At 35.8% G+C, this 26762-nt stretch overlaps 1 protein-coding gene across 2 annotated transcripts in view; it reads left to right on the top strand.

Annotated features, from left to right (window-relative positions):
• The window catches only part of LOC142336035 (uncharacterized), a 45666-nt gene extending 27811 nt beyond the window's left edge, over positions 1-17855 (top strand). For both annotated transcript variants that reach the window (XM_075384533.1, XM_075384524.1), the window contains 5 exons: positions 634-790; positions 4077-4335; positions 4532-4666; positions 7056-7226; positions 17468-17855. In XM_075384533.1, the coding sequence (XP_075240648.1) occupies positions 634-790; positions 4077-4335; positions 4532-4666; positions 7056-7226; positions 17468-17626 (881 nt within the window). In that variant the 3' untranslated portion in view covers positions 17627-17855. The remainder of the gene's footprint in view (positions 1-633; positions 791-4076; positions 4336-4531; positions 4667-7055; positions 7227-17467) is intronic.
• The last annotated feature ends 8907 nt before the right edge of the window (positions 17856-26762 follow it).

The following is a 26762-nucleotide window of genomic DNA, read 5'->3' as shown; positions in this document are numbered from 1 at the left end:
GACTAAATCCAGTAGATTTATCGAATCTAATGAAACTGCCAATTATGTTAGGCGCATAGAAGCGCTTTAGCGATTGGCAATTAGGCACTTAGAAGCCCATAGGGTTAAAAATTAGGTTGTTGTCGATTTTTCTCTTTTTCTCTAATTGTTTCAATGGGGGATCAACGGTGACTTTTTTTATTTTTTTGTAATCTAACAGTTTTGTTTTGCAATTGCCCTCAGACTAATTCTAACAAGTAGTTGAGTTCGGCCAGTCTTTTTGCTCTTTTTCCCTCCAAAAATAGATTCAAAAAATGGTCAATTGATGAGAAGACTCTGATGGTAATCGTTTAAATTTTTTACCCCTTGGTGGTGTAGTTTTTTTTTTAATTTTTCAGCCTTTTGGTAAATTTACTTAGGCTTATTGGTCATTACAGAATTTTAGTCATTTTGTTTCTTATAAAATTTAGCAAATTTTTGCCATAGATATATTGTTTATATAAAGATAAATAAAACTATAAACAAAAAATAAAATTTTGCATTTCCCAAAGCGACATCAAAAAACGGGATAAACCAATAAAGCCCAGTCACTAACCCATGTCATGTTTTTTTGCGGTTTTATGAATCAACTAAGATTTGTTGTGCTGTATTTAGGGTTTAACACGTACTCAGTCACTAGTCCGATGTCGGATCCCTTCCTGTCTGCAATGGGAACACCTTCTAATCACGAAGTGGCAGCCTCCAATCTCTTGCTATACGAGCAGGGACTCAACGCAGTCAATGACGATCTAGTTCCATGCAGAGTTCTCAGGTAATTCAACACTTGCGTACAGTAAAGGAGCTCTGAATCGGAAGATGAGATTACTATTTACATCTTCAGGCTTTCCGGTGACGTCTGTTAAAGTCAAATCAGTGATAGAAAAATTTGCCGTATCGGGTATTTAATGGATTGCAATGAGGCCGATCAAAACCATTAATAACATTAGGAACAGCAGTAGTCTAATGTGCTTAATTTGTAAAGGTGCGATTTTAGAGTACAATTGCATTTCTGATGTTTCTGGATAGTGGCGTTGTTGTACAATATAACTGGGGTTTTGCTCGTATTAATCAACACCTGTTGCTATAACAGCAGTTAAATAAACTGCCACTATTAATTTTTAGTGCCCGATCGACACTGGAAAAACACTTCAGCATTAGACTACGATTTTGTCACACTCTTTTATCGCCACTGTTACTAAGTAAACAGTGGTAATAAAAGAGTGGTGATAAACTCGTAGTCTAATGTTGGAAACAGTTTGATAAACTTGTAGTATGAAAAACACAAACATGATCGCAACAGGTGTTGATTAAAAAATTACCACACGGTTGTTATCGCCCTCGGAGTGATCATAACACCTCGGCTTCGCCTCGGAGTTTGATAACTTCTCGGTGGCGATAACAATCGTGTTGTAATATTCATTATTGACTGACATAGAAATCACGTTGTCTGTAAGTTAATTGGCATTGATAATAATCCCGCTATCATTTCATCAAGAAAGCATTACTCTATTTCATCTAAGTTCGGCAATCTGCTGTTTTTTTTACAATGCGCCGGCCGTTATTTTCTTTTCTTGTATAAGGAGTTTAGCATATCCTATGTTTACTTCTTGTCTTTTTTTTAGTTATTTCCGTTCAATAAATGGTAAATAAAGGTTTCATTCGCGTAAATAGTATATTTTTTTGACCATTTCAACCACAACAATGAATGTTTTTCATGAACAAAGCAAATTAGACCCCTCGTTTTAATTCCAACTGCAAAAGCGCAATGTCTAAAACTATGCAAACTCAATTTGTTGTTTATTCACACGAACCATCAAATTAAAGTTTAAAGTTGTTAATTGCTCTCAGACGAGGTTTTAATGCTATTTTTCAGTACGATTGTTTTTAATGCGATTGTACTGCCTACTTTCGTTTGATTTTTTTTTCGTCTGACGATCTGACATTTGGTCCTCAAGAGCAGGATAAACAGTTAAAGCTGAGAATTCATTAAGTTGCTGAGCAGTAACCTTAGTGCCTAACGTTTTAATAGTCTCTAAGTATGCGATTCGTCGCAACTATGATATCGGCTTTTTAGTTTTTGAAAGTAGCTTGAATGTGTTTAATTGATCTCAAACGAGGTTGGTAGATATATTAGTCCTTTGGTCTTTTTTACGAGATTTTTCGCTTGACTGATTTTGTGACCCTTTTATTTTTTCGTCCTCAAAACTGGGATAAACAGGTATAACCAAGAATGCAGTTTTGCTGAGCTCTGGGAGTTGTACTAGCCTCTAAGTAAGTGATCCAACGAAACTGTTGAGCTGTCGTCAATTCATGGCGTGAAGAGCGGTTCTGAAAAGTTTGACCCTCCTCCCCTCGTCCACCGTCTTCCTATCCGCCTTCTTCAACTCGTAACACTGCAAGCTCATCATCTCCCCTCAAATCTGTGACATTCGTGGAAATGAAATGTCACGAAATTTCAAAGAGCTCTGAGTTGAGCGGAGCTATAATGCTGTGTTCGTGGTTTTTTCACGTCTCGAAGAGTTTTCAGATCTTTTTTCAGTTTTTTTTGGGCTGAAGGAAGTTTGTTCATAACTTGCACTTTTAACTTTTGTTTTCGAACATTGAATTCTGTTTTAGAACGTTGACTTGTGTTTTTGAACAGTGGACTTCAACAATAACTTTGTTAAAAATACATAGTGATTAGGTGGTGCTGGTACCGTTCATGGTCTAAATGTCATTTTGAGAACTTTTCTTCCCCTTACAGTCCCTGCTCCTTATCCCAGTTACAGAACCCGCCACCTACCTACACCCCCGCCCCAATTACCTACCCCCCCCCCCCCCCCCACCTACCTATCACACGCCCCACCCCTTCTCACCTGGCTACCCCTCCTAACCCGCCTCTACCTAACCTCCCCTACATACCTGTCTATCCCCGCCAATCTTACCCCTACCCACATAACCAACTAACACCCTCAAACTAAAACGTGCGTCTGCTTTCTTTAAAACAGTATAGTCCTATTAGGCATTTAATTTTCTCTGCGATGTTTCCGATATATGTAGAACACCGGCTCGTTCTGTTTGATAATTCTGATTTAAAGATTATTTTGAACGACTCTTTTAGTATTAGGAACTGGTGGTAATATTCAATGTGACAACGTCATTTCAACATTTTTTTATTCCATGTAAAGCCCTATCTATCTAACCTACATCTCCTACCTATCCCCCACCCCCAATCTGCCTTGAACCCAACACCTAGCTACGCTCCCTCCCACTATTCTACCGGCTATGTTTTTTCGTCGTCTGACGCTTTTTTTCTTTTTACATTTGCTCACACAGCAAAGCTGAAGTCGAGTTTTTTGAATGACTTCTTCCTCACTTACGGTGTTTGCGCGCGTGACGTCGTTAACCACTCTTTTTAGTCAACTTTTTTTGACAATCTGCGAGCCTCCCTAAGCCGCAGCTAGCTTCTGACGCAGCCAGCCGTTCGGCAGTCGTTGACGAACTGAACCGCTCGCCATTCGTTTGAGAGCATTTCGCCCGACGTTAGTTATCAAACGAAGTGTGTAGCAATTATATTAGTCTTGCTGGTCTTGCATGCAATTTTTCGTACTGCCGACTTATTGTCCGATTGTTTTTTTCGTCCGACAATTTGACTTCTGGTCCTCAAGAACAGGATACACAGGTGAAGCCCAGAGGGCATTAAGTTGCTGAGCAGATCTCTTAGATTATTACTAGTTTCTAAGTATGTGATCCAACAAGACTGTTGAGCAGCAGTAATCAATTCATGGTGTAGAGAGAGGTTATTATGAGTTTGACCCCCTCCCCCTTCTCCACCTCTTTGCACCCAGCGTAACCCCTCACGCTCACCACCCCTCGCCACGGGTATGTGAGGCGAGGCTTCAACAAGTCTAATTTAAAAAGTAATGTTATCGACTAATTTTGGAAGAGTGCCGTTTTCGATCAAGATCCTTGTAGCTTCCTGGAAAAGGAGATTTTTACGAAGGTCCTTACCGAAAAAAATTTTAATGAAAAGTAATGTTCCGTTCTGTGGAATCTATAATTGTAATATTGTGTTTAAGAGCGGAGCTGTTGAACCTGGGCAGTGATTCGGAATTTCTTGCCAAACTGTTCGGCATCCGTCGTGCCCTCACTCTCATCTTCAAAGACTCCTCCAACCGAGACTTCCTGAAGTCGGCTGGGAAGCGGGTGGTGGCAGACTTCCTCCTCTCTTGCAATCACAGTCCAACTGAGTTCCAGATTGCATTCGACGAGATCATCCGATTCTGTGACGACGAGGACAACTGGCCTGTAATTGATGACGAGCTATCTAATAGAGGAGTAAGTCAGTTATGCCCTTAAGATGTAATTGTTATTCTGCTATGAATTTCAAAATGTGAACGTAGAAAATTGACGCTAAGGCAGTTAGACACAGTTGTCTGATTTCGAATCACGGATGCAAACAAATATCAACTCGAGGAAATTGATACCGAACTGGCTTGAAAATGTTGTAACTTCGGAACAATGTGTATTGTAGGTTGTGGACATGAACTTCTTTGACATCGTGATTGACTTCATCTTCTTGGACGCCTTCGATGACTTGGAGAGTCCACCAGCCTCCATCGTCAATGTCCTGCAGAACAGATGGCTGTCCCAATCATTTAAAGAAACGGTCCGTGCAGCTATTTGTCTGACAAAAATCACTCTTCTCCCTCGGGAGACGTCATGGGATCCCTAGTCAGTGATTTTTTAACTCCGAGACGTCATGAGATCTCTAGTCAGTGGTTTTTGCACCGTAAAAAAGTTTTTCTAGCCCTTGTCGCCTTCTAAACGGTCCTAGCAGCTATTTTTCAGACAAAAATCACTCTTCCCCCTCGGGAGACGTCATGGGATCCCCAGTCAGTGGTTTTTAACTCCGAGACGTCATGGGATCCCTAGTCAGTGGTTTTTGCGCCATAAAAAGTTTCTCCAGCCTATGTCCCCTTCTAAATAGATTGCCTCGCCAGTCGTTCGAGAGCAATTTGTCTGACGGTAGTCGGTTTGTTAAATTTTTCAAATGTCTCGAGAGTCTCTAGTTACTACCTTTTTTCGAATAGTTTATAAATAGCCGCAAAGTGATAGCTGTGGCTATTAATGGCTTATTGTTTTTTAAGAAATCGAAGAATTTAAATTGTACTGGGGTGCTGTCTTTTTTTGAATATCCATTTATACATTTTTATGATTTTTCAAGTCAAATCGGAGACGTCATTTTGGTCACGCTCAAACAGGAAGTAGAGCGGAAAAGGGAGTGGTTTTCCGGCGTTAAATGTTTTCACTCCAATTTCAAAGTAGAGTGAGAAAACGGTGTTCTCGATTGTAGTTTTTGTTCACATGAGGCTATTTGACTTTGAATAATTGCTTTCGAACGAAGTTTGAAGCAATCATTTGTTAATGTGTTGGTCTCTTTTATGCAATATTTTGCTTGACCTTGTGATTTTCTGAGTGACTTTAGCGCCCTTGACTTTTTCGTTTTCCGTGATCTAATTTCTCTCATTCACGTGTGTTAGCAGCTGAACTTAAGTGGCAGCAGTTCACTGCTAAAAGTCAAATGAAAAGTGCCGAAATTATTCTCTTTTTTAAAATCATTTTTATGATTGGATTTTTTTTTATTTTTATCTACACATATACAATGTATACACATTCAATATATATTATATATATATATATATATATATATATATATATAATATGAAATTTTCCATCTAATCACCAATTGCCCATTTTAGATGTAGTCTGTTGTTGAGTCAATAAAAATTCTTTGAATTGTGTTAGTACTTGTCCTGCTATGATTTTTTTTATTCCGTCGTCTAAATTTTTGTCACCTTTTGATGCCACAATTTCGTAAAATCTGCTTTTTGTTCATGCAATTTTAACTGAATTGTGTGCGTGACGTCATCTTTCACTCGTGTAGCGAGTTTTATGTTCACTCTCAAAAATGGTTTTCTCAATCTGAAATAGACGTTTCTTTACTTTTTTCAAAGAGACACTGTGAGATCTTTATTTCAAAGTGAGATCTGCAGATCTACGAATATATTTATGTTATTAAAATGTTTAATAGCCGCCCTTATCTTCTCAGCCGGCTATTATAGCGCTCCTATTTTTTTACAATTCAAAGAATTTGATTTGTATTGTGGCGCTGTTTTTTTTTAAGATCTGTTAACACATTTTCATGATTTTTGAAGTCAAATTGGAGTAGTGATTTTGGTCACGCCGAAACAGGAAGTGGAGCGAAAAAGCGAGTAGTTTTGCGGCGTGAATTTTTTTCGCTCTAATTTTAAAGTAAAGTGAGAAAACGGTGTTTGAACAAAAATTCGCTTTCTCGCTGGTGGTTTTTTGTTCACATGCGGCAATTTCACTTTGATTTTTACTGTTTTTTCGATTTTTTGGATCGGATTTTTTTCTAAATGGTTTTCCCAATCCATTCATAGTCCGTTTTAGGTCTAGTTTTTTGTTTAGTCGATGAAAATTCTTTGAATTGTACGTCAGGACTTGTCCTGCTATGTTTTTTTTTACTTCGTCGAATAAAAAAATGTTCGCTTCACCTCATTTTGCCGCTTTTTCAACATTTTGCGTGATATCTTTTTGACTTCTCTAGGCTAGTTTCTCTCTTCTCTCATTCTGCTAAAAGTGAATAGAACATCAGTTGCTCAGCAAAGCAATTCAAAATGAACAGAGTCAGTATAAAAAATTGAAGTCAGAAATAGAAACGGGATGAACCCATAAAGCCCAACTTTAGATGCCCGCTATTTGAACGTCGTTCCTATAAGTCTTAGTTACCATCTCTTATGCTTATTGGTATTGATAGTAGCCCCTGTAGCCTCTCTCTGAGAAGCAGAAGTATGTTCAACTACGAAATGCCATCAAAATAAATCGGACTTAAAAAATTCTTTTGTACAAAAATATTTTTTTTTCAATATCTATTCGTTCAATCCCAATCATGCTTATTGGAATCAACGGCGGCTATTTTCCGGCAATCTGCCGGGTATGTTAGCAATTCTGACCAAAACTTTCTTGCTTGTCAGGCTCTACGCACAGCAGTTTGGTCGGTTCTGAAAGCCAAACGTGCCAGATTGAGACACCCGGATGCCTTCATCAACAGGTTCTACGCTATCTCGGAAGTCATGTCTCCTCTGTTTGCCTACGGATTCCTCGGACCTCCTGGAGATCTACAGGATCTTTGCTTGTTTTTCAAGGTGAGAGTTTAATTTACCTTCAATTTCTTATATTCTTGACTCTTAAGTCGGAGTATCTTGGTTTTAATTTCATTAATGAAGACAGGTCTGAAATTTGTCTCCCGTAATTAGTGATTAATAGCCGCCCTCATCTTCTCAGCCGGCTATTCTAGCGCTCCTATTTTTTTTACAATTCAAAGAATTTGAATTGTATTGGGGCGCTGTCTTTTTTACGACTCGAAGAGGAGAATTGGAGAAGTCCTTTTTTTAATCAATTTTATTGGAGTGATTTTTGAAGCGGGAAATGAAACGCGTGAAAAATTTGGAGTGATTTTGGCGCTGAACAAAAGTGAAGAGCGGAGCGAAAAGAGAGTGGTTTTTGTTCATACCGCTGTTTTTGAGAGAGCGAGAAATTGATGTGTGAAAAAATTTTCTCTAAGCGAGCGAAATTTTTTTGTTCTCGTGCGGCATTTTAAAGCAGTTTTTTCATTTATTTTGGTTAAGAGGTTTGGTTATGATTTTGTTTTAATTTTAGGCTGGTTTCGGTAGTGGTTTGAAGGTTTCTGGAAATTAATATGAATTTTATGATAAGTCAGAGGTTTTTAATGTATTTTGCTGATTTTCGGGCTAATTTTTGCGTTTTTTGACGATTATTTTGTTTTACTGGCTCAAATGGGTATCGAAGAAACGCCTTCTACTTGAGCAATTTTATGATAACAATTGATTACAGTTTTGTGGGTAAGAATCATTTTTTTGTTGAGAAAAATGACAAAAAAGTAGCGAAAATGGGAACTATTTTTCTTAATTTTTAGCAGTTTTTCGGTTTTTTTCTGTTTTTAGCTAAGTTTTTTTGCCTATTATGACTTGCCTCTTGTTTTGCGAGCAGCTGGATACCCTTTTAGCTGAAGGGAATTTTTCTTTGGATTTATATGTTTTTGAAATATTAAAAAATTTAGTAACTTTTTCCAGTTTTTTATTTAAAGTTCACATAATTGGTTTTTGTAAGTACTAGTTGTTTTGATGAAGTTATTTTGGCAGAGATAGTTTTTTCAGGATCTCAATTTATAACAAAATTTGATCAGATTTTTATAGCTGCGAAGCTGTAAGCTGAGCGAAGCTATATTGCTGTGCTCTTGTTTTTTTTGTTTCGTCATCTGACGCTCTTTTTTCGTTTTACATTTGTTCACATAGCAAAGCTGAGAAAGTCAAATTTTCTGAATGACTTCTTCCTCTCGCTAACGGCATTTGCGCGCGTGACGTCATTTCTCACTCGCTTTAGCAAAAGTTTTTAGGTTATTTGCGTGATTAGATTTTGATCATACGTGACTTACTTCACTCAATAAAATGACTGCTGAACTTAAGTTCAGTTTGAATTTGTTTAAGGTCAAAGGAACTCATTTGTGCAGTAAAGGTCCCTAACAAGAGGCTTCTGCGGAATGAATTTTAACAAGCTTTATTAATTTATCGCTGAATGTTTTTTACCTAGTTTTTTGAGCGGCGTCGATATTTTTTCAATTTAGATCTGTATCTGCTTCTGTCTATATTATATGGCACGCAGGTCTATTCTTTCGCAGCTATTCCGGCAATCTGCCGGCTATGTTTCATCATATTATGACAGATTTGATTTACTGTTTTTTGCTTTTTAGTTTCATGTCTGTGTTTCAAGATAATCATAAATTAGTGAAGGGACGTTTTGATTGGTGAGTATTTGGTTTGATGAGTATTTGGATTGCGTTTAAATGGATTTTCACTTCGAGTGGTTTCCGGAATTCTTCCGGCTATGTTTTTTTCAAAGATCTGTTCACACATTTTCATGATTTTTGAAGTCAAATTGGAGTAGTGATTTGTCACGCCGAAACAGGAAGTGGAGCGAAAAGCGAGTGGTTTTGCGAGTGGTTTTGTGTTCAGTTTATTAATCTGTTCACTGTAAAATAATGTTTCGAAAAATTATAAGTTTGACTCTTTTTTCGGCCATTTTGAGATTCACTTCACATTTTCTCTTAATTGGAAACTGAAATATTTTGGTTGTAAATAATATTTCCAGAAAACTGCAATACAGTTCAAGATACACAATCTTACTTTTCAGCTTAGTTTTCTGCATTGTCATAAATGCGTTAAAAGCTATGCAGTTGACAAAATAATTGATCAACTTATGAAGATAGACAGCCCAACATGATCTCTTGACGGTTTGAGTCAAGTTTGCGCTGACTATCCCAAAAAGAAAATGAATACTGTCATACTTGTGGCAGGTTTCAACGACAGCAACAAAATGGAGAGCGATAAAAAATGGATAAAATTGATCTCAATTTTGTTAGAAAAGTATCAGCCGGCAAAACTTATAGTGCCTCTAACCATTTCAATGCCAATTTTTCACATTTTTTAAAAAAAATTAGTGCAATAAACCTGGCACTTCGAGAAGCTCTGTGTCACTTTAACTCAATTTTTGGTCAATCAATTCTGTGCCCTAATATAAATATGGCTCTTTGTCATGATCAGATGTTCTTTGACGCATTTTTTGCGTTAGATTACATTTATTTATCCAGAGCTGGTTACAATGTTCTGGCAAATATTCTCTATTGTTATATCCATACTTTCTCTATATAACCCTTGCAGACTTACACTTACTTGAGAGGCTGTTAGTTTTTGTTGGCTTGCGCTTTAATGATATTTCGTATTGTTTCTTTTAAATGTTGCAATGAAGTGTTTTGAACCAGCAGCACTCATATAACATTTATATCTTGTGCACTGTAACAGATAATGAGAGTATAATGTGTCTCAAAGAGCGAAACCAGACATTGATAAATTTTCCCTCTTTTTATGACACTTGGTACAAAAAAACTCATTTGAACATTTTCAACATTTTTGCTGATGCTAGCAATTTAAGTTTAATTGTTTCACTATTACTAATTTTATCTGGGGATTTTGAGAAAAATCCAGGCCCTGTTAGTAATTATACTGATGTCTTAAAACTTGTTAAACAGGCAGAAGATCAATTGAAGTTCATAAATTTGAATTGCAGGAGTCTAAATCGCAAACGCGGAGATCTAAGAGGTTTATTAGAGATTTTGGGCATAATTCAATCATAGGTTTGACCGAGATCTGGCTTTCCTCGGAAAATGATTCTAAACTATGGTAAATAGACAGTGAAAAGCTAGTTTCCTTTAGATGTGATCGCAATTTAAGCGTAATAGCAAACAACAGAGGCCGTGCTGTCATGCTACTTGTGCCTAAATGTTTGAAACACAAGAATCGAAACGATTTGAAGATGAACACCAGCTTCGAAGCTGTTCTTAGAAATCTCCCTAGCATATATTAAACTAATCGTCTGCGTAGACTACAATCCACAAAAACATTAAGTTCTGATTTTTTAGATGAATTAGTATTCAAGATTGACAAAATTTCTACTATAGAATGTAAATTTGTCCTGATATGCGATTTCAATATTAATTATCTAAATACGAACGAAAAATCTTCTAGATGCAATTCTAACGCCATATAGCTTGCAACCATGTAATTAGCCTGTGCCAACTATGCAAAAATTTACCTCATCAATAGATTATATCATTACAGACGATACATCAGACAAGCATAGAACCAAAATTTTCAAAACCTATTTAACAACCGATCATCTTGCAACGATACTATTTTCTAATTTTAGAATGAGGCTCAAAAAATTGCCCACCACAAAGTTCTTTTTTGATAAAAAACATTACTCGAAGGAAGATTTTTCTGCAACTTTGAGATCTTTGTATTGGACGTATTTATTTTGCCTTGACAATGCTTATCATAAACTCGAGTACTTCAACAGCATAATGACTCTTGCATTAAAAACAAATGCGCCAATGAAACGCGTTTTCATAAGAAATGATAAAAAACTCAAGAGCTTCAAAGCGATAGATTGGTAAAATGTTTATTCGAGTTGTCGATTTTCTCAAAAGAAAAATGGAAAACCCAATAGAAGCCCAATAAAGACATCAACAGAAAGTTTTCGCCTAAGAGATTCTTTTGGTAATTACGTGTCGGAAAATTTTAAAATGGCAAATTTATTAAATTATCAATTTTCCATGTTAGGTGACTTCTTCTGTAAAAGAAACACTCTAGCAGCAGCAAATTTTAAAAGCTTTTCCAATAGCTTGCATCTAGTACGCGCACAAAATCAGTTTCAGTTCCGATTCATTACAGACTTCGAGCTAAAAAAAAGAACTAATGTCTTTAAATAATCAATAACCAATAGGACCCTCAAGTATACCTCCCTGGGCGTTAAAAGATGATTGTGATATAATTGTAGGACACTTCACAAACGTCATTAACAGTTTCATCAGTGAAAAAAAGTTTCCCAACAACCTTAAAAACCGCATATGTTACCCCTCTGTTCAAAAAAGATGATCCTGATAACCCTGAGAACTGTAGGCCTATGTGACATCTTCTCTGTCTAAATTTTTCGAGAGACTGTTGCAACTACAAATCGTAGAGTTTTTGCATAACGAACGCTTTTATTCAGAAACGCAATTCGGTTTTAGAAACAACTATTCAACAATTGATGCTCTTCTGTATTGCTTCGAATTGTTTCGACTGGCTGTTGACAATAACAAAATCATCACAGTTGCTCTTCTTGATTTATCAAAAGCTTTTGATTCCATCAAGCATAACATTTTGAAAATTTGATTTCCATGAATTTCAGTGAAAATGCTGTTGAAGTACTGATTGATTTAGTAACAGATCGTAGGCAGCAAACCATTGTTAACAACGTCAAATCTGATTGGATAAAACTTTATCAAGGTGTGCCTCAAGGTATGGTATTGGGCCAACTTCTATTGAATCTTTACATTAATGACTTGTCAAAAAACATACCAAGTAACTGTAAAATTGTTCAGTACGCAGATGACACTCTACTTTTCACAGAACATAAGGATTTGAAGCAATGCTTACAAAATCTTGACGAATCTTGCAACTTAGCTCATCATTACTTCAATATACATTCACTAAACCTTAATGCTGAAAAACTGAATTAATTGTAATTACAAAGAAAAATAGAAATAACACCGCAGGGTCAATTAAAGTTGGCGGTAAGATAATTGAATCCAAAAAGTCAGTAAAATTTTTAGGGATCATGATTGTTAGTCATTTAAACTTTCAAGAAGTTAAGAAATTTCCTAAGAAAATGGCATGCGGATTAAAACCATTAAAACCATTGGCGCAATTCAAAAACCGTTCGACATTCAGACTCGCGTACTTCTACAGTCACTAGTTTTTAGCCATCTACATTTTTTTCAGTGATTCTATCAGGAATAAGTCAAAAATTGATGATTTCCTTTGATAAACAAATTAATTAGGCTTTAAAGACCATTACTTATCTCATAAAATATGAATCATCGAGAGATTTGAAATTAAAATTTGAAATTTTGCCAGCAACTGAATTTTTGAAATATAAAAGTACCTTCCACTTGTGGAATATATTCAGCGGTCCTTTAGCAGCTGAAAAAAAACTGCTGGAAAAACTGCCGGAGGGTCAATTAAAGTTGGCGGTAAGATAATTGAATCCAAAAAGTAAGTAAAATATTTAGAGATCATGGTTGATGTCATTTAAATTTCCAAGAAGAAGTTAAGAAAATTCTTGAGAAAATGGCATGCGGATTAAAACCATTGCCGAATTAAAATCATTACCGCAATTGAAAAACCATTCGACATTCAGACTCGCCTACTTCTTCTACAGTCACTGGTTTTTGGCCATCTACATTGTTCTTCAATAATTCTATCAGGAATAAGTCAAAACTTGAAAATTTTCTTTGATAAACAAATTAATTGGGCTTTAAAGACCATTACTATCTCAAAAAATATGAATCATCGAGAGATTTGAAATTAAAATTCGAAATTTTGCCAGCAACTGAATTTTGGAAATATAAAAGGACCTTCCATATGTGGAAAATATTCATCGGTCATTTACCAGCATTTCGGAAAATTAAGTACCTAACCTTCGAAGTAACTAGAAACAAACGAACAAACAGCTACTTTGCAAACTGATACCAAAAACGAAATACATGCAGAACTGATTTTTTATTACAACTGTTCCCTTATATAACTCGACGTTCAAAAATTTTGGTGATGAAAAAAATATCCCTACTAGATGCAAAAAAACATTAAAAAGAATTTTTTTAAAGATTTTTGCGAAGCGTACCAAGTGGCAAAAGCAGTTGTTTTTTGGCGTGATGTGCGTTTTCTTTGATCCTTCTCTAGTGCATTACAAGATTAATTAATACTTTCTGTTTGTTGACCCACCTGTCTTTTTACCTAGAAAGCTATTATTATTTTAACCTACACTACCATTGATAATGTTGCCTCTTGACATTGTTTTTTTTGGATAAAAAAGTGTTAACTTTTTTTTCTTAAACCTGCAATTATTGAACTGAGGTAACTCGAAAAGGAAAAAAAGATAGGAAAATTAACCGACATGACCCGTCAGTGTTTTTGTGTTGTCCGAGCGAGTATTTGTTTATCGAGTAGTGTATTGCGTCTTGTCTTATTTAATGCTACTTGAGTACTCAAATTCCTGTGTGAAAGAAATTGGCATACAATGCTACTGTTTAAGTGTTTAAGGTTTCCTTTTTTGTCGCCGCAAAGCGATAGCTGGAGCTCTTATTTGCCTCATCTTGTTTTTTTACAGTCCCAAGTATTTGGATTGTTTTGTGCTGTCTTTTTTTCAGATCTGTTCACTCTTTTTATGGGTTTTTCAAGCCAGAGAGAAGTCAAATTCAAGTAAAGTGATTTTAGTCACGCTGAAGTAATGAATGAATACTGGAGTAGGTTTGAGGCGTGATGCTTTTGAAACTACTTTTCAGGTGAAGAGAGAAATTGGTGTTTTAACAGATTATCGCTTTTGAGAGTGATTTACTATTGAAGATTTGATTTTTGCCCCCTTTTGCTATTTTCGTTGTTCTTGTCACTAAGTTTCATTGATGACAGTTTTGAAGTTTTGATTGATTGCTAAGGAGGCATAAGAGCATAACTATTGGTTTGAATGAGCGGCTATCTTGGTTTTTGCTACATTTTCGGCGATTTTTGGGTTTTGCTACATTTGTACTTTTTGTTGTCTTATGGCTTAATCTCGTTAAAGACAGGTCTCATAGGGTGTTGATTGGGGTTATGCTGTTAGATCTAACTTATTGATTTCAAAAGTAATGATGCTTTCTTTGTTTTTAGTGGTCAGTTTGTCTTATTAATGACAGGTCTCATGGTTGCTAATGACGTTTGAATTGATTGCAATAACTGTTTCAGACCGTAGCTATTCAGTTCTGTGATTTTTTCAATATTTGTTTTCAAAAGGTATTAGCGCGATTTTGACACATCAAAAATAGAAGTTGATTCTTTTGCTTTTCATGTTTAAAGGTGTGAAGCTGTAAGCTGAGCAGAGTTATAATGCGGTGCTCTTGTTTTTTTTTCTTTCGTCGTCCGACGCTCTTTTCCGTTTCGTTTTAAATTTGTTCTCACAGCAAAGCTGAAAAAGTCAAATTTTCTGAATTAATTCTTCCTCTGACTAACGGCGTTTGCGCGCGTGACGTCATTTCTCATTCTCTTCATCCAACTTTTTTTTTTGCGTGATTAGTTTTGATCATACGTGACTTACCTCACTCAATAGAATGACTTTTTTACTTTAAAACTTAAGTTTAAGTGTGATAAACGTCTCTAATGGATAGGCTTCTGCGCAATAATTTTTAACAACCTTTTGTTAATTTATCGCTGAATGTTTTTACATAGCTTTTTGAGCGGCGTCGATAACTTTTTCAATTTATATGTTTCTATTTTTATTATACGGCACGCAAGTCTATTTGTTGAGTCATAGCTACTCCGGCAATCAGCAGGCTATGTGTTTATTGTTTTTTAACGGTTTTATCGCTTTGTATAATAAAATTTTTCCTTAGCCTTCAAGTGAGGCGTACTTTTGGTCAACTTATTAGCTTCAACTTTCATCTATTATTTTCATTGACTGAGATACCATTAGTTTTCCCAATTATCAATTGGATTTTTGAATGACCTTCTGCTTCATTAGAACTGCTAAAATGTGTTTTGATTTTTTCATGGTTTTATGTTATTCTTTGATTAAGAATTTAAGCATGTAGTTATGTGGTTTTCTTCGAGACCACTAACATTCAATTTTTTTTTGCATTTTTTGGCTTTTGCCTGCTTTTGCTATATTTTTCATTGATTCCCACTGAGTTATTGCGTTCTGAGCTTAATCTAAGGCTGAGCAGAGTAAATATCGTCATAATGTAATGTTCATATTTTTTATTTTTAAAATACTAGAACTTTGAAACAGTTATCTTCAAATTGTTTTCAATTGCTCTCGAACAAAGTTTGTAGTAATTATTGTAAACCTGTTGGTCTTGTTTATGGAAATTTTTCGCGCTTGATTTTTTTGCTCTCTCTTTGTACAGCCTTCTGTGACTTCTCAAGTGACTTTTTCACGCTTTCGTTCTTCATTTTGAGTGATCTCTTTTGTTCTTACTCCGAAGTAAAGCTTGTAATTTAAAATCTATTGCAGTACAAGAAAGAAGGGCCTGATAATCGAGTTGGCAGTGTTTTTGGTGAGGGATCGGGAGGTCAATAGTGCGAATCACCGTGGTCAATTATTGTTGCACCCATAAAGAAAAGTTTATCTAGGCTACAGCCCTGAATTAAATTCTCTCGGCTGTCTTTTGAGGGCAATTCATCCGACTCTAGTCGGTGTATAATAAATTTTTGTGCGTTTTTGGTTATGGATTTTGTTGATTTTCTTAGTTTGATGTTAATGTAAAGTTTTGGTTGTCAGCTAATTAGTAATTTTAATTCTTTGGATTGTAGTTCAGGATATGTCCTGTTATTTCGTCAAAATTTTTGTTCCGGCCGTATGACGTCTTCATCACTTCAAATCTGCCTTTTGATCCTTTGTTCATGCTATTTCAACTGTATTTTCATGCTATTTCAACTGTATTATGTATGTGACTTTTTTCTCGAGTTTTTTATTCATTTGCTTGATTAAATTGTTGGTCACAGGTGACTTAACTCTCTCAAAAATGACTTCCTCAGTCTGAAATAGACTTTTCTTTACTTTAATTTAAAGAGGTAATGTCAATTGAGTGCGTATCATTCTAATTGAATGTCATTTGAGAACAGCTAGTAGAAGCAGCAATAAGTTAACAAGTCTAAATCAAAATATAACATCTCAGCATTTAATAAAAATAAGTAAAGTTCTTTTTTGGTCTGTTTATTTTTTGATCTTCTTGAGACTGCAGATATACGAAGCTATTGTGGCTATTTTCTGTCAATCTGCCAGCTAGTGTTTACTTTTCAAAACTGGGTTGAATAGCATTTGCTGATGTGCATCGAATAGCATTGGTGGCTTAACAATTTGTTTGGACGGTTTAGCTGTTAAGCGCTTCAAGCAACCTGAAATCAGTTTGAACGCTTCTTGTTAGAACTCAGATATAAATTTCAGATAAAAAGTTGCTGTGAAAAAAATCTTTTCTAAACTGAGGATTTTCAATTATTCTAAGTCAAAGTTTGTACCATTTAAAAATTTTTGTTGTTTTGTTTTAATGCAAATTGTTGTACAGCAGCTATTCGTCTGACCGGTCTTCCCCTCTTAACCCCATCAGCCTCACTTTTTGTCATACCATCTGTTTTCTTGCCCCTCTCGATAATAGTTAGTTTTAGAGCAATTTGTCGGAAGTTGACTGGCTTTTGTAAGTTGTTTTTTTACTATGCTTATGACGTGGAGGTTGTGATGTATAAGTGAATGCTATTAAAGACAAGTAAAGTCAATTTCCGGGTAATAATTTTAGATATTCACGCTTAAACATTTTTCGATATTTTGCTGTTATTTTTCCGATTTTGTTCTCTTTTGTTCAATTGCTCTCAAACGTAGTTGGTAGCAATTCAATTAGTCCTGCTGGTCTGTTTTTGTGCGATTTTGCGTACTACCGACTATTGTTCTGATATATTTTTCATGGGTGAACATTTGACTTTTCCTCCTGAAAACAGGTAAAGACCGGCGGGAAATAAGTTGTTGAGAAGTTCTCTTAGAGCCTTACGCTGTACTAGTCGCTAAGTAAGCGATTCTCTGAAACTTTTCAGAAGACAAATTCATGGTGTGAAAAGCGATTTCCAGTAGTAAATTAGTACAACTTGGTTATGAATTATGAATTTCATTCTTCAGTGTTGAGAGTTCATTATCAACAACCGTATTTTTACGGTGAGGAGGAGCTGATGTATATATTTCTGTTGTTCAGGGGGAAGTGTTAGACTTTGTGCGCAAGATGTTTGATCAGTCACAGTGCAGATACTCTTCGGAGCCGGACTTAGCTGAAGACATTCTGGCTTTGGCCAGGACTAAAGTCGCCATCATCACCCAAAGATTCAGTGAAATTATTCCTCCTGCTGCTACATAGACTTTCTCGCCGATTGATATTATATAGATATTAAAATGAGCGATTAAAATCATCACTGTGCAGTTATGCAGTGTTGCTGCCACCTTAGCTATTATAGTGACGACTTCGTAATTGATTTACTGTTAAACTTTGCATCAGTAAAGAAAGATATATTTGGATTTTCGGATTAATATTTATGTTGTACTTGAAATGCAGTATTTTAGTTGCAAAATTTATTTGTATCTTTTTGTGAGTTTTGATTGGGGGAGAAAAAATAGCAGCCTTCAATGCAAAAGCTAATGAGAACAAAAGTAAGTTGTGCCAGAAGCAGTTTCGAGTGTTAAACTAACATACTTTGAGGCAGCTTTCTTCCATTTTAACTCCTTTGCTATACAGCTGAAACAAAAAAATTCTGTTTCGGATAAGGGAAAATGAATAGAGAAACAAAATTGGATCACGGAACAACTAGTTTAGAAGTATTTTATTTTTTACCAGATCGAATAGCCAAAGCATCTGATCTCAATTAGATCTCGACACAATGCCTATTTAGGCGAAATCGGCCAGAGAACCTAATAACCATTCATTTTAAACCGAACTAATTTACAATTTCTGGATGCCAAAAATGAGTTGCCTCCGCAAAGAATTCTGATATCTGGGAAACGAAGTTCGTTTGATAAAAGATGATGGGAGCAAAGTTGTGGAGTTTGCTCAAAATGAGAGAAAGATTTATGTGGTCAATGTAGAGTTCGCGAAAAATGGAGCGAATGTATAACTCCCTCAATAGTTATTGAATATCAATGGATGCGTGCCCCACAATGAGCTAAGAATTTTTGGCAACATTCTATTGGAAACGGCAATCTTCCATGACTAAGTGCAATATTGTGACAAGAGCGAAGTACACATTTTTGTAATAAAAGCAAGCCAGGAACCACTTTTTCTTAAATCTGGCGACGCGGAGCTGTTAACTGGCCCTAGGTTTTAACGACTTGATGAAGACGCAGTTTGTAGCAATTATATTACTACTATGACTTTTTTTTATTACACAGATTTTAAGCTGAAGCAAGTTTGTTTATACTCAAAATTTTTACTTTGTTCGAACATTTACCTCGGTTTTTGAAATTGTATTACATTTTTGGGATCTATTCTGTTATCCACCCCCCCCCCCCCGCTCCCCGTGTTTTTTTACGCCCCCAGTTAAAAGTTTGTTATATAGCACGTTGCTATGTAAGAAATTAGCACGTGCCATTTGGAGGCGTTGAAATATAAGCATACTAAGCGCGCGCGGGGGGGGGGGGGCAAAACGGAATAGATCACATTTTTCGAACATGGGATTTCAACCGTAGCTTTGCTTGTAATGTACAGTAATTATCAACTGCTGGTAAAAACCTAACCCCGTACAAACTTAATTCCACCACCTGGGCACCTATCTAATGACACCCCTCCCCCCCCCCCCCCCCCCCCAACGACTTTACTCCTACCTCCACCCCGCGAGAGTTTAATTGCACGACTCTTCGATTCGTTTTCTGTTTTCTACTCGTTGCTTATGCGATTTGTCTGACTCCTTTGACTGTTCATCTTCAAAAACGGGATGAACAGTTAAAGCCCTAAAATAGAGGACAAAAAGTTCCCTAAAATGTTTACTAGACTCTATGGATTGTGATTCACCGAAGCTGTTTTGGAGACACAAATTCACGGCGTGAGGGGCGGCTCGCCCCACTACTCCCCCCCCCCCCCCATCTAAACTCCTGCTCATTCTTCCACTCCTTACCAAGTGCACCCCCTTCCCAGCCGCGCTCACTCCAGGTCCCTTAGTTAAGCTAAATCTAGCCTCCCTAAACCGTTGTTTGCTACTAACGAAGCCAAGCTCTTGCCAGTTGTTTAAGAGCGATTTGTCAGACGTTAGTTGTTTAGTCTTTTTTAACGGGGATACTTTATTAATCGTTTCATACTGATTTTTCGCTCTCTTGGTGTGTTTACCAGATCTGCTTGTGTAAAGTTAGTTATAATTTGAATGGGGATGTTCGCAAAACGCAGTCAGCTTTAATGTTATCAAGCATGCTGGCTGCAATAAAACCAAGCGGAAGTTTGTCATTCGAGAGCAATTCGTCAGGCAATAGTTGATTACTATAATTTTGAGAATCCCTTAATGTGTTCAAAGCAGAAACATGTTCTGACATCCTCCATATTTATTATAAATTTTACCTGGAATACGTATGTTATTCTTCGAACTCTTTTTGTAACCCATCGAACATGGAATGGATCTCATTTGTATTGTTTTAAAAAAGCAGTTTCTTGAAAATAAAATGCAAGGGGGTTTCGACGACTTTGGGTTTTTAAAATCGGTTTAATCTTGTTTCAGCGTTTTTTTATTGAAGCATTATACGAATAAGCTTCTGGGAAAGGTCAATAAATTACAAGACTTAAGTTAGGTCATTTGAAAAAAATGCAATTTTTGACACCTCCTTCCATTTGAAAATTATCCGTTTCGAGGGCGACAATAGAAAAAATTCTAAGTTATTAAAGATGCAAGAAAATAACCAATTAAGAAAAGTGTGAATTAGTGGTGTGAAATACTAACTTGAAATACTAGCTCATGTTAATTGTAAAAACGGACATTTACTGTAAACCTTTTTGCACAAGGTTGCCATCTGAAACAGGTGAAATTCTGAGAAGCTAAATCTGTTTCGTACAGTAGATAATGAAATACTGGATTTTAAGATGTTGCAATAAGTGACTGGAGAATTGCCTTGCAAAAATGCTTGGTGCTAGAGCGACATGCAATGATTGAGTAGAATGTCAAAAGATTTAAATTTTCAGCTAACAATTAATAATAACAAATTTTTTATGATTGGTACAGAATCATTATCGTTAATTTTACAAAGATTGCAGAAAGAGAACACTTTTGGGTAAATCAATAGCAATCAAACCAACCTAGAGCACACTATTAAGTCTCACTGACCTGTTTTCAAGTGCCTCTAGCCGAAAATAAGTTTTCAATACGTATTCACTAAGGGTAAAAACAAATTTTTTTTAACAAATAGAAAACAAAAGAGAAAAGAGAGAAAAGAAAAGCCATAATCAGTAATTTTTTGTTTTAACTAAAAATTGCGTCCGTTAGTTGTTCATTTTCCAGTATGAAATTGTCTAAAAAGTTGGGTGCAAGTTTACGTATTTCAATTTCTTTGAGGTTTTTTTACTTTGTCTACAATCATTGGTTCGATTATTAAAACTAGGTTTAAAAACTTTCTTAATCTTGTATAAGAACAATTTTTTAAGCATGAGCGTTTACTAGTTGAAAGTTTTTAGACCGACTGCTTGAAAGGTTTTCTAGATCCTGACCACTCAACAATTCTGACAAAGATCCAATTTTGCATTCGCCACGAAGTCTATTAATCAGAGTTTTGAAAAACTCATATATCTGAAGTTCCCTAACAGTGTTGAGTTTATTTTCTCTCAATGAGCCCAGCGATTCGAAACTCCGTTTGTAAAAAAATAATTTAAATCGTTTGGTAAGTTTTTTCAGATTTTTTAGCACATTTTTAGAAGTTGAGCCATAGACGAGAAGTCCATATTGCAATATTGGCATGATGTATGTCAAAAAATTTTGGATCATTTTATGAGATGTTCCATTTGATGAGACTTTTCTGAGCCTGTACAAAAGGCCATAAAACTTGACAAGACGTTTTTCGATATGGCTTACATGGTGTTGGAAACTTAATTGACAATCAATAATCACACCTATATATTTGTACTGCTTTAATGACTCAATTGTTTTTCTACCCAAAAAAATCCTTTTCAAACTGAAAATTCCGTCGACCATTCAGGAGCACGTTTTTTTGTTTTCGTTGCGTTGAGGACTAGCTTGTTTTCTATCCAATGATTTGTGTCTTTTAGTGTTAACTGATGATTTTCCAGTAATGATACGTTTTTGCTTCCTGTTATAATTGTTGTGTCATCAGCAAACAGAATTGAATCAGTTTCTTTCTGCATTGACTTGATGTCATTAAAAAAACAAGGAACAGAATTGGTCCCGGTATAGAAGTCCCATGGGTGATAACTGTTTCTACTTGTGGCAACGAAGACCTCTTTGTTTCAATTTGAATGTATTGCTTTCGGTTCTTTAAGAATGATTCAATAAGCTGATATGTTTCATGTTCCTAACGAAAACCGTAACAATAAACTTTTTGTAATGAAAGTTTGATCAACAGTGTCGAACGCCTTCTTTAGGTCAAGAAATGTGCAGCAAGACATATTAGTTCTGTTTGTCCATAATTGACAAATTGTTTCCACCAAGGTAGCAATAGCATCAAATGTGATCCGTTTGTTCCGAAAACCCAACTGTTTTTCACTTAGAATGTTATAGCGATCGAAGAACAGAACCAATCTATTATAGATCAGTTTCTCAAAAGCTGTCGCGATTGTCGGTAGCAAGGAGATTGGCCTGTGGTTTGTTGGCTCAAGTTCATCAACTTGCTTGTGTACGGGTACAACTTTGGCAATCTTTAAAGCATTAGGAAAATAGTTTTTTTTAATGCATCTATGAAACAATTGTTCGAAATAGGTTGCAAGATCGGACATTTTTTTTAAAAAAAAAGGTAGTTTAGGCCATAGCAGTCAAAGCAGTAATTAGGTCGATTTTTATTCAGTACCCCTTCTTTTTTCTTGGTAATTTTGCTGAAGAAAGAGTTGCTGTTTTTCGGAGTTACTTTAATTTTGTTGATGGGTTCAATTTCAGAAAAAAGTTTTTTCCTATACTTGCGAAAAGGTCATTGAAGTTTTCAACATGGCTTTGGTTGAAAATATCTTGTTCTGGTTTTTGTGTTTTTTCCGTTAATTCGTTGTAGATGTTGAAACGTTCTCTCGTATTTTGCCTACTTTCCACGTGTAATTTTTCTTGAAAGAAAGTCCAAATTTTTCGTCTTACCGCGTTCTTTACAAGAGCGCTTTGATTTTTGTATGCAAGTTTTATTTGATCGTAATTTATTTCATTCATTTTTTTAGTTGTTTCTTTTTAGTAGCCTCTTTTTTGTGTCATAGTCTATCCAGTTTTTTTCTTTTACTAGGTTTCACTTTTTTCATGCGACCCAAAATTTTTCTAGCGTTATCGTAAAACTGCTATGAAGCTCAGATATCTGTTTAAATATTGTTTTAATGGGGCTGGAGAAATTTTTCAGTTCTAGAAAAATTTGGACCTCTTTGAGCACATCTTTATTCTTCAATGCTTTCCAATTTCTCTAAATAGTATCCGATTCTTTGCAGCTAACTTCAAAATTTGTGTTAAAAATTGCTAGTACGGTGAGATGATTTGAAACATCTGATTGGTTTAATGTTAATTTCAATGGAATGTTGGAATATAGGACGTCCAGGCATCATTTTGAGGAAGCAGTTTTTCTAGTTGCTGTCAAAAGTTTTGGAATATCTAGGTTGTTTCCGTTCATTAGATTTCTCAAACGCTTTTTGTTTAATTTCGTTTTGAATAAAATTAACATTAAAATAACCACAAATAATCTGATGAGATTTTGGTGGAACAAAAAATTCATTAAGATATTGATCTAGTATATTGATCTAGTATCTCGAAAGTCTCAAAAGTTGTAGCGTTATGTGGAATGTATACACATGAAATTAATAGCTTAGATTTTTCAGTTGCAACGCAACACTAATGATCTGCAGATTGTTTTTTGTTAGACTTTTCCACTCGGTAACAAAAGTCTTCTTTCACATAAAGATCTACGCCTCGAATTTTTTTCTCTACGCTACTAAAAATTTCACAGTATTTCTGTTCACAAAACCAAATTTCTGTTATGCTAATCAAATCGGGTTTCAATTCCACGGTATTCAAGTAAACATGTAACTCGTCAAAGTTTCGCGGCAGTGATCTCATGTTTTGCAGAGAGAATAACGAATTTTTTGTAATGCTAGCGTCCTTTGTGTCTCTGTTGATCATCAGTTTATACTCATAAAAGGCAAATACACAGGCCAAATCAATCGCCACATATAAACATTAGCCTAAATTATATATAATTTTTGCGGCTCCTCGTATATGAGGAAGAGAGCAAAAAAATAAAAGTTAAGAGTTTTGCCAAGAAAAAGGTTTTTGTTACTTCATTTTATCATTAACTTTTTCTGTTCTTTCTTTTTACCATTACTGTACTGGATAATTTGAAGAGACTCCGTAGAAATCACAGAGTGGAGTTCAAAAAGCCAAGAGAAGGTAGAGGAAAAATAGTCAGCTTCAAACAACCCAACCTGGAATGTGAAATCACAAAACAGGTTCAGGTTTCCCGCGGAAATCACAGGTTGGAGCCAAAACCGCGAACACAGGACAATATTTTTAAAAGCAGCTACTAGTTGTTTTAAACTAGGTTTAAGGTCTTAGCCGAAAGAGTTTCTATCCGCTAGAAACAAGATACTATATTTAGCTGTAGCAGCAAAAGGAATTAAGTTACTTCAAGCAGAAAAAATTATGCTACAGTTATTTATTTACATGTACCTCCATAGTGAGTTGAGAGTGGTAACAGTTTAGTTTGCTTGGTTGTTTGACCGTTTAGCATCAGGCGTCTAGCGATCATTTGCCGAGAAGGTGATTTCGAAAGGGCGTTTTTGTTTAACCGGGACCAGTTTGTCCAAATCCTCGATTCCATTTAGTCTAACGAACTTTGTTTTATCCGATTTATCATCATTCACCATAACAGAGACAGTGCAATTATGAGTATACCTGATAAAATTTCGTTTGCTCGCCTCTTGCTTGATTTGTGCTTCGCACTCAGGCAATGGTTCGTTTATGTAGATATTCAGTCCGTTGATATAGTTTTTCAAGTTTCTTATTTTCCGTTTTTTGTACAGATCAAGTTTTTATACGCGAAGTAGAGAAACTTGCAAATCACGGTGGGCATTAAGTTAGCTTTCAACTTCCCTGGTACGATATGACATGCTTTTATATCACAATAGACCAGCTGGATTTGCAAATTTTTTTCAAAAAAAACTATGGTCTCACTCGTAGCTGTTCTGGCGTCAAAAGTGGGGTTTATTATTAGTACACTATCTTTTCGTTCTTTACCTCGTATAACGTTCTTGAGTCCTGAGGCGGTCGTCTATATTTCCTTGTTTATCTTTTAGCGCATCAATTTGTTTCTGTTGTTCTACTTATTTTGTAAGATCATTTACCTTATGGTTTTCAATTATACTCACGATACTCTTCCCGGTGCTCTTGCTGGTTGCATCCATGCTCTCCATTGATGATAATCAGAGAAAAGAAGTCAAAACAAACAAATAATTCACTCAATAAAATTTAGGTCAAGTCCAATATTTGTTGATATTATGGTGCTCAAAACGCTAAAACATATGAACATTTGTTTGTACCACCAAAAATTCCGCTTGCCATTATTACAACGATTTTAATTACTCTGCTCAGGGCCTCAAGCACCTGAGAAATCTATATGTCAATATATTCGCAGTAACTTTTCGAATATCATGGAAAAAACTATTAAAAAGAAAAAACTTTCGAAGCCTGACATCATGGGAATTAATAATGTTAGAAGTTTCAAATTTCATTTTTAGAACCTAGATAAAGACTTCTATAGCCTTCAGAATTTTAAGAAGTTTCAAATGTTGCATCCAGATCGTAGATCTAACTCGGAAAGTCAATAGCACATTTCGTACATAAATTCCCCGCCTTATTTTAAAATTCGTGAAAAAGGGTGCCACTAGCCTAATCTAAACGATGTCTCAATTCGTCCAAACAAAGAAGTGCTATCGACTTTGTCTCCACATATCATAAGATACTAACCAAATATTCGATTTTTAGTAGTTTGATTTTTCCTCTGAGATTCAGAGATTCTGAGAAGGCACTCTCGTTGTTCCCAATGACCTTGGGAACTCAAGAAAAGCATGACATTTGCTGATGATTAAAACTACCGCCAAAAACCTGAGAGTTACTCTTTCCCAAAAACATCTGACAAGAAGTCGCAACCAAAAGTCTAGAATATATGTTTCATTACATAAAATGGAGACCTACCGACGTGATTAAGAAACATTGACAACCTTCTGAAACGGATTTTTTAAAAAAAACAAAGAGGGTAACATCACCCCCCCTCCCCAACTAAAGACAAAGAAACCGTACCAAGATTGTCCGAACGCAGCCTATCTGCACCCCAATTACACAACACCTCCATTTGACGAGAATTCAATGGGTTCTTAGACCAATACTGATCAAGACGAAGGCAATCAGCATCAAGAAAAGACCCCCCCTCCCCAACCAAAGACAAAGAAACCGTACCAAGATTGTCCGAACGGAGCCTATCTGCCCCCCAGTTACACAACACCTCCATTTGACGAGAATTCAATGGGTTCTTAGACCAATACTGATCAAGACGAAGGCAATCAGCATCAAGAAAAGACCCCCTCCCCCCAAGTCGACGATTTGTTTTTGGTCTCAGACGACACCAAAGATTTTTTTTCAAGGGTTCCAGACGTCACCCGATCAAGAATGCCTGACTTTTTTTGGTTGCAGACGTCATCAAGAGATGATCGCCCGAGGTTCCAGACGTCACCTCAGAAGTCCCTTCCCCGGTTAGACGTATCCAAAAAACTTGAATTTTTTTGCGACAAAAATCTCAAAAATATAAAAATTGTTCCCCAACGAGCTTTTGTCGATGGTTTATGAAAGAAATAGCCATAAGAAACCACATGTCAGCATTTAGCAACAAAAAACACACAGATTGTACGAAAAAAAACGATATAGCGTTTTTTGCATCAGAAAAATTTAAAAACATCTTTCTCAATTTGTCGCAAAAAATCTACATGAAAGTAAAATTACTAGTTGAAGAGAGCACCTCAGTTGGACCCTGAATTGATTTTTTTAGTCGAGTTTTTCATGTAAAATTTTTGCTCAAAAAACGAAAAAGTCGGAAAAGTGCTTTAATGAGCGCCAAAAATCAAAAAACGTTATTCCAACCTTTAAATGAAAACTTTTTAATAAATCCAAGACAATCAATTGATTGGACCCCCTCAGTTTGCTATAATACAAGTTTTAAAGTTAGTTTATGGATTTTGCAATTTAGCATAGAGGCACTTAGAATTTGGCAAAATTGCATTTTTTAATTTAAAAATTTAAAAAACGTTTTCTTGACGTTTTGATATAAATAATTAGTAGATCCAA

This window comes from Convolutriloba macropyga, chromosome 1 (assembly GCF_964194025.1).
Source record: "Convolutriloba macropyga chromosome 1, txConMacr16.3, whole genome shotgun sequence".
Taxonomy (NCBI): domain Eukaryota; kingdom Metazoa; phylum Xenacoelomorpha; order Acoela; family Convolutidae; genus Convolutriloba; species Convolutriloba macropyga.
This window is presented reverse-complemented; position numbering and strand designations above follow the sequence as displayed.